Raw genomic sequence first — 8,892 nt, 5'->3', positions numbered from 1 at the left:
AACTGCTGGCCTTGCTTATCCTACAGCGCCCCTTCTCCAAAGAAGGCCTAGGCCTAGCCTAAATCTTGCCATAGTTTTAACCCTAACTTCTTACTCCTATCTCCTCCCCACTCCTCCACAAACCGGAAGTGAGAATGGCAAGACTTTTCTCACTAAGTTTGGACATGTTATCAGGAGGGACCAGTCCCTGGAGAAAGGACTTCATGACTGGTGGAGGGTCACTGAAAAAGAGGAAAACCCTCAATGACATGGATTGACACAGTGGCCGCAACAATGGGCTCAATGAGTGTGAGCATGGGATACAGGACGGACCGGGCAGTGTTCTATGTTGTACAAGGGTCACTATGAAGGCACCCAACAAGCACCACCACTTTAATAGAAAGGAAGAGATTGCAGGTAATTAGAGAGAAAAAAAATGAAGGCGGGTGGTCCGGAATGGTTTTCAATGTAGGCGAGAGTCTTAGCCAGCCAAGTGGGGTTGGCCTGGCTGAGACATGGTAGAGGGGAACACGGTGGAATGGGGAGGTATACAGCAGGGAGTTAAGGATTGGATGGCAGACGGCGTTAGCCTTCAACGCCGAGGTGAGGACATGAGTTGTGTACCAGAGTGAGGTCCGTTAAGTCAGACTGGGGTCCAGATGCTGCATGGACCCAACTGGGCTGCGACGCAAATAGCACGCTCCCTCGCCAAACTCTACCAGCAACCCTCTCCTAAGCTCTGCCCACTCAGGCAACCAATGCGATTGTGGAACTTCCGGGAGCCGATCGAGCCAACCGCGGCTGAAAAAGAGGTGAAGCCGGACCAATCAGAAAGTCTCCATTGCGGTAAAACGACCAATGGAGACATGTCAAGACAGCGGAAAAACAGGAGCAACGACCAATGGGTGTGCACGTTTCAGGCGGCCACTGTGGGCGGTGTCTAGATGGGAAGCGGGAGCCAGCCAGCGGCTAGAAGGGCGGGGACTGCGATTTTAGCCAGAGTCCAGGAGAAGGTAAGTTTGGAGAAGGGTACCAAAAGGGTCGGACCCTAGTGGCACAGTGGTTAAGCGCTCTATTTCGTTGCAATACACCATCCGCTCTGCTCTAGAAATATGTAGCAGTCTGCTTCGGTAAAGATTTCTGCTTTGTAAACCTAATGGGGGCAGTTCTACCCTGTTCTCCCTGGTTGTTATGAGTTGGAATCCGCTAGATGACAGTGGGTTTGGGGTATTTTGGGTACGGAACGGGCTTCCTCGGGGATTGTCCACCTGCATTGGGAGTACCCGATCTCACCGCTCTGGTTCCCACCACTTGCCAACAGGGGCTGGAGTGAGAATGGAGGTCTTAGTGTGGGAGCAGGTCGGGACAGACCTCACTCCGACCCCATCATCAGAGCTAGGTCAAGGCCTCGGGGAGACCGTCAGAGACGGGTCGCAGCATCCCAAAAGCTCTGTCCTCCCAATCTTTGTTGTTGTTAGGTGCTATCATGTTCCTACTGACTCATAGCGACCCTAAGCATAACAGAACGAAACACTCAGGTTTTGCACCATCCTCACAATGGTCGGTACCTTTAGTCCGTTGCTCATGCTACTGCCAGTCCGGCTCGTTGAGGATTTTTCTCTTTTTCACTGATCTTCTTCCACTCTGCCTTTCTACAGGGATTGGTCCTTCCTGATAATATGTCCAAAGTATGAGAGACGAAGTCTGGCCATCTACATTTCTAAGGAGCACCTGGCTGTACTTCTTCCAACACAGATTTGTTTGTTCTTCTGGTAGTCCATGATATTTTTAATATTCTCCAACAAGACCATAGAAGAATTGATGCTTTTGAGTTATGGTGTTGGAGGAGAATATTGAAAGTGCCATGGACTGCCAAAAGAACAAACAGATCTGTGTTGGAAGAAGTGCAGTCAGAGTGCTCTTTGGAGACCAGATGACCAAACTTTGTCTCTCGTTCTTTGGACATGTTGTCAGGAGGGACCAATCGCTGGAGAAGGATATAATGTTTTGTAAGGTGGAGGGTCAGAGTAAAAGAGGAAGACCCCCAGTGAGATGGATTGGCAAAGTAGCAGCATCAATGGGCTCAAGTGTGGCAACAATTGTGAGGCTGGCCCAGGATCGGGCAGTGTTTTGTTCTGTTGTGCACAGGGTCATTCTAAGTCTGTACTGACTAGATGGCACGTAACACCACCACCAGCATAACTCAAATTATTCATTCTTCTTTGGTCTTCCTTATTGTTTAACTGTCACATGCCTGCGTGGCTATTGAATACGCATACCATGGCTTGGGTCAGGTGAACCTTAGTCCCCAAACTTGAATAATAACCTGAAACCAAACCCACTGCTGTGGAGTCATTTCCAACTCATAGTGGCCCTAAAGGACAGAGTAGAATGGAATTGCTCTGGAGGCTTTCCAAGACTGTAAACCTTACGGGAACAGATTGCCTTTTTTCCTGTGGAGTGCCTTGTGGGTTTGAACCTCCATCCTTGCAGTTAGCAGTCCAGTGTTTAACCCATGGCTCCACTAGGGCCCCTAGATAATAACTGTTGTTAAGTGCTAACAAGTCAGTTCTGACTCATGGTGATCCTGCATATTGTTTCTAAGGAGTGGCAGATGGGTTTGAACTACCAACTTTTCGGTTAGCTATAGTACCTCACCAGGACCTATGTAATAGTATATCAGATCATTATTTTGGAGTCCTCGTGTAGCACTATAGGATAAGCACTGGGTTAATGTGCTAGACTGCAAGGTTGCTTTGAATCATAAAATCAGCGGTTCAAACTCATCAGCCACTCCTTGGAAACCGGATACAGAGTTGCTATGAGTGGAAATCGACTCGAGGGCACTTAATAATAGCAACAACATTCTTGTTTTCATTGTATTTGTCGATTTGTTCATGCACATATCAAGGCCCGAGCTGAGTAAGTCACATGCAGACTTGGCATTCACAACCATCTTTGGATGACAACGCTCTCAGCGTCTCCAATTTCCTGATGGGGAAACTGAGGCCCAGAGTGACACAGTGACTTGCCTGAGTTGACACAGAGACTCGAGGACTCACCCAGGTTAGTTTGACCTGCATGCGTGCTTATTTGGGTGAGGGTAGGTGCAAATTGTACAAGGGGCGGCTGAGAGCAGGTGGGTGGTTCTCTGTTATTGCAGATAGGTGAGGATATGTACCCTAACCCCCTCAAAGAGATGTGGAAACCAAGGCTGGCAGAAAAAATTGGGTGCCTCAGGTCACGGGAGAGACTCTGGTGGGGTAATTGTTAAGTGCTCAACTACTAACTGAATGGTCAGCGGTTTGAACCCACCAGCTGCTCCATAACAAAAGATCTGTCAGCTTCAGTGATGACTTACAGCTGTGGAAATCCTAAGCCACGGCTCTACTCTGGCTAACGGGGCCATTGGAGTCAGAATGGGGTTCTGGTGTGGTGCTGTAGGATAAGCACTGAACAGCTAACCTTATGGCAAGGTTCGTGGTTCAAACCCACCAGCCACTCTTGGAAACCCTATACAGGGTTGCTATGAGTCAAAACTGACTCAACATTAATAACAGTAGCAACATGAGTCACAGTCAACTTGAGGGCAATGGATACTATCACGGGGGTCAGGGGAGGACAGAGTCTTCTCAGGACCACAGCCTGGACAGGCCAAGGTAGAAGCTGAGGTGCTAAAGCGGTGCTCCAGGCTGAGGCCTTGGTGTGGGGAGGGGGCGGACACAGACCTCACCCCCACACCCCATCTGCAGCACTGAGGCCTGGGAGCTGATGGGCTGTCCTTCTCCATCTGAGCCACTGTGTGGACCATGCCGCTGTTCCAGTGGGGGGCCGCCGCCAGGGGCAGCAAGCTTGATGGGGACAGAGCTCAGCCCATGGACAACACGGAAGGCTTGAGGGTGTTTCTGCACTGGGCGGGCCCTGGCGGCGGGGAGCCCTGGGTCACCTTCAGGGAAGCCTCTCTGACAGCTGAAGAAGTCTGCCTCAACATTGCACACAAGATTGGTGAGTCAGGGATGGGGTGGGGGGTATCAGCCCCACCAGGGGTGAGGAAGCACAGACAGGCAACAGCAAGGCCCCAGCCAGCCAGCCATCTGTCCGTGGGTTCTTCCAGCAAATGCTGAATGAGCACCACTGTATGCCGACCCCAACCCCTGCCTCTGCAGAGCTGCTGTTGTTGTGGGAAGACAACAAGAAACACAATAAACAACACAAGTGTGCAGGAGGCCAGAGGGTGCTGAGTGTGTGGAGAGAACTCAGCAGCAGAGGGAGACATGGGGGAGGGGGAGGGGGGTCGTTGGCAAGGCCTCCCTGAGGTGGTATTTGAACAAAAATGTATGGAAGTAAGGGAGGGAGCTGTCGAGATACCTGGGGGAAGAGGTGGAGGGAAAAGCCAGTGCAAAGGCCCTGAGGTGGGATCTTGACCGGAACAGTAAGGAAGCCAGGGTGACTGGAGTGGAGAGAAAGAGGAGAGGAGGTAAGGGTGGGGATGGAACAGACAGGTCATGTAGGACCCTTAGGGCCCCGGAGAGGAAGTCAGCTTATACTCTGAGAGAGGTGGAAGCCATGGAAGGCTGTGAGCAGAGGAAGGCTATGTCCTGACCAGGGGTAACGTAAGCTACCTGCTATGAGGAGACTAGACTCGGGGGTGTGGGACAGAGTGGGAGCCAGGGACCAGGGTGGAGGTCCCCCTCTAGGTGGAAGATGGTAGGGGAGAGGTGAGCTGGGACCAGTCTTATAGTGGTTTAATTAGATGCCAGAGAGGAGTTTAGAGTTTATATTTAAATTTTACTTTACAAAACGTATTTGTGCCTTAGGTGAAAGTTTACATCACGTATTTATACAAATTGTTCTGTGACCTTCATTACACATTTCACAATGTGTAAGCATGCTCATCGTTGCCATTCTGTTTGTTCTGTATTCATTGATCTAGCTTCCCTTCTCCCCCTGTCTTCTCATCTTTGTTTCTGGTCAAATGTAATTTTTTTGACCATCTGGTCTCATGTAGTTTTTTTAAGAGAGCACATTCCTCAGAGTTGATGCTGAGTATTTTATAAGGCAATCTATGATTTGGCTGAAAGGTGACCTTCAGGAGTAGCTTCAGAGCCAAGTTCAAAGGTTATCAAAACACAATAGTCTCGGGGGTTCCTCTCATCTCTGTTGGTACAATCGAGTCAGTTCCAAGTCAGTGTCCCCGTGTACAGCAGAAGGAAACACTGCCTGGTCCTGTGCCAGCCTCACAGATGGTATTATGTTTGAGCCCATTGCTGTTGTCCCTGTGTTAGTCCAGCCAGTTGAGGAACTTCCTCTTTTTTCACTGACCTTGACTTTACCAAGCATGATGTCCTCCTCCGGGGACTGGTCCTTTCTGATAACATGTCCAAAGTACATGAGACCCCATCTTGACATTCTCGTTTCTAAGGAACATTCTGGCTGATCTTCTTCCAATGCAGATCTGTTTGTTCTTCTGGTATCCCATGGTACCTTCAGTATTCTTCTCCAACACCATAGCTCAAACGCCTCAGTTCTTCTCCAGTCTTCCTTATTCACGTGCATATGAGGTGACGGAGGCTATCAATGGCTCAGGTTAGGTACACTTTAGTCCTCAGACTAGCCATTTTTTTAGGAATTTGAGTTTTGTTCTACATTTTTCTCCCATTCTAGCTTCTGTTGTGCCCTTGGTTAAAATGGCCAGTTGTGGTCGCTGGGCACCATCTAGTTCGTCTACTCTCAGGCTACAAGAGGCCGTGTCTTGTGGGCTCTTAGTGTAGTGGACTGGTTTCTTCTTGGAGTCTTTGATTTCCTGCCTTTTCTTTTGCTCCAGACGAGTAGAGACCAACAGTTGAGTTTGGAGTTAAGCATTCTCCTGAGGGCCACTGGCAGCCAGACACATGGAAGGGCTTGGAGCACCTATAGGAGGTGTGCTCAGAAGTGCAAGTTTGCTGCCCGAGGAGGGAAAGGCCTTTCAGTTTGCTCCCCACCCCCTCACTGAGGTTAGGGTCCACCAGTGGATTTCCACATTGCCTTGTACATTCCTGTCCATGGCTGGCTCTTAAACAACTTGATGGGTTTGCCAGGTGGTGTGAAACATGCCAGGCGGAGTGATCAGCAGATGCAAAGAGACCAGAGAGCATGGCCTGTTTGAGGAAGCAGAAGACCTTCAGGGTGACTGGAGTATTGATTTTCAGAGTTTGAAAGAGGAATTAAGAACCGAAACCAGAGTACAGCCGGCAGGGGCCAATCATGGCCGCTCTGTGCTGAGGGGCTGGGCTTTCTCAGGGGGCAGTAGGGAGCCATGGAAGGTTTAAGGTAGTGAGTACGATCGGTTCTTCAGGAAGCCATGTCACAAGGGAGACATGCTCCATCTGCAGTATAGTCAGATGCAGTGACTTTGGAGAGCAGTTTGACATCATCTAATTGAATTGAAAGGAGCCCTAGTAGTTCAATGATTAAGAACTCAGCTAACCAAAATGCCAGCGCGTCGAACCCACCAGCCACTGCAGGAGAAAGATGTGGGGTCTGCTTCCCTAAAGATGACAGCTTTACAATCCCTTTGGGGCAGTTCCGCTCCGTCCTGGGATGTCGATGTTTGTCACAGTTGACTTGATGTCGTTGGGTTTGGCTTTGTAGTTGAATTGAAATGTACATTCCTAATGGCCAAGTAATTTCACTGCTAGATATATACCCTGTAGACACAGCTCTGGTAGCGTAGTGGTTACGAATCGGGCTGCGAACCTTAAGGTCAGCGGTTCGAAACTACCAGCCGCTCCGCGGGAGAAAGATGAGGCTTTCTACTCCCGTAAGGATTTACACCCTCGGAAACCCTGTACAGGGTCGCTATGGGTTGGAACCGACTCGATGGCACTTAACAACAACAAGACACAGCTCATGTGATCCAGGAGAGACAAACAAGGATGTTTAGGGATGCCACATTTATCCTGATCTAATCTTGGTGCCATGAAAGAAAGATGAGGCTTTCTGCTCCCTTAAAGATTTACAGCCTCAGAAACCTTATACAGGGTCGCTATGAGCTGGAATCTATTCTGTGGCATATAACCACCACCACCAGTCTTGGTGCACCGCTGTAGGATAAGCACTGGGCTGCTAACCACAAGGTCTGTGGTTCAAACCTACCAGCTGCTCTCTGGAAACCTTATACAGGGTTTCCTACTATTATACTACTATAACTTACATGCATCTTCCTGTTGTTGTGAAGTGCCGTTGAGTTGATTCCGACCCATAGCGACCCTGTATAGTGTTTCCGAGGAGCAGCTGGTGAGCTTGAACCACCGACCTTGCAGTTCAAACGGCTTTGCAGTCTGACGCATTAGCCCACAGCACCACACTAGGACTCCGACTAGATCTAGAGGATATGAAAATGAGAAGTTCTAGCTCAAGCATGGGTTTGCCTCTTGTGGAGGGGGACGTAGGAGGAGAATGCAGTCAGAGGCTTTCATTGCAAAGTTTTCTTTACTCGGTGGCTGGTACGTGGGTGTTTAGAAGTGGTTTTGAGTGGACTACTATAGACGAATCTTTTAAATGATGTGTGTTATAAAGAATGAAGCCTGGGGTGGTTGGAGTGGGAATCAACACAAGCCTGTAGGATGGTGTAGATGGAGGATGCAAAAGAGCAGGTCTTGGTGACTGAACTCATGTAGGGGGGCAAACAAGAATACAGTTTCTGGCTTGAAGAACTGGGCAAAGGAGGGGCAGGTTTGATGAGATCTGTTTGGAACAAGGTATATCCGAGGGGACCTGTGATGTCCAGGAAGAGATTAACTTGGAGATAGTTGCATGTTTCTTCAGGGCTGGAGGTTGGCAAGAGACCAGACAAAGTGGCAGTGGTTTGTTTTGTTGTTGTTGTTAAGTGCCGTTGAGTCAATTCCGACCCCTAGCGACCCTGTATAGGGTTTCGGAGGAACAGCTGGTGAGCTGGAACCGCCGACCTTGCAGTTCAGACGGCTTTGCAGTCTGGCTCATTAACCCACAGCGCCACACCCAGTGGTTTGTAGAGCTGTGTTCTTTAGCCTAGCGTAGATCTGCTGCAGTAACGAGCAACGCCCTCTCGGAATCTTCCTGACTGATTCAGACCGTCAGGGTTCACAGTCTTAGTTCTCTGGTGCTGCTTTAACAGAAATATCACAAGTGGGAAGCTTGACCAAATGGATATTTACTTTCTCACAGGAGACTAGAAGTCTGGATTCTGGCTGCTGGCTCTAGGGCAAAGCTTGCTCTGTTAGCTCTGGAGGAAGGTCCTGGCTTTTCTGAAGTCCTGCACCTGGGCATCTATCTCCTCCAGCACTGCTTGCTTAATCCTTGCTTGCTATTGTTATTGTTAAGTGCCTCTGAGTTGGTTCTGATTCACCGCGACCCTGTATAGGGTTTCTGTGTGGCTGGTGAGCTTGAACTGCCGACCCTGTGGATCAGACCGACCTTATAGTCCAGCACATTAACCCACAGCACCACACCAGGACTCCAATCCTTGCTTAGTTTGCCCTTTTATATCTCAAAAGATGGATTAAAGACACACTCTACACTAATCATTTCTCATTCATTTAACATGGAATACCCATTCCAAATGGGATTATAACCACAGGTGATGGTGGTGTTGGCAAGTACCTTAGAACTTCCAACTCGTTCTTGTTAACTTATCGAGTTGGTTCCAACTCATATTAACCCTGTATAGGGTTTTCTCAGGCAGTAATCTTTGCAGGAGCAGAAAGCCTCATCTTTCTTCTGCAGAGCAGATGGTTGGCTCAAACTGCTGACCTTGTGGTTCACAGTCCAATGTTGATCCAACAAACCCACTGCACCACAGGTATTTGTTGTTGTTAGGTGCCATCAACTCATAGTGACCCTGTACACAACAGAACGAAACACTGCCAGGTCCTGTGCCAACTTCACAATTGTTGC

At 49.1% G+C, this 8,892-nt stretch overlaps 1 protein-coding gene across 1 annotated transcript in view; it reads left to right on the top strand.

Moving 5' to 3' along the window:
* The first annotated feature begins 3,788 nt into the window (after nucleotides 1-3,788).
* Nucleotides 3,789-8,892, top strand: part of TYK2 (tyrosine kinase 2) — a 21,511-nt gene continuing 16,407 nt past the window's right edge. The window contains exon 1 of the mRNA XM_006875085.1: nucleotides 3,789-3,984. Within this exon, the coding sequence (XP_006875147.1) occupies nucleotides 3,789-3,984 (196 nt within the window). The remainder of the gene's footprint in view (nucleotides 3,985-8,892) is intronic.

The sequence above is a fragment of the Chrysochloris asiatica genome, unplaced genomic scaffold (assembly GCF_000296735.1).
Source record: "Chrysochloris asiatica unplaced genomic scaffold, ChrAsi1.0 scaffold00312, whole genome shotgun sequence".
Lineage (NCBI taxonomy): Eukaryota > Metazoa > Chordata > Mammalia > Afrosoricida > Chrysochloridae > Chrysochloris > Chrysochloris asiatica.
The sequence above is the reverse complement of the archived record's forward strand: the minus strand, read 5'-3'. Positions and strand labels throughout refer to the sequence as shown.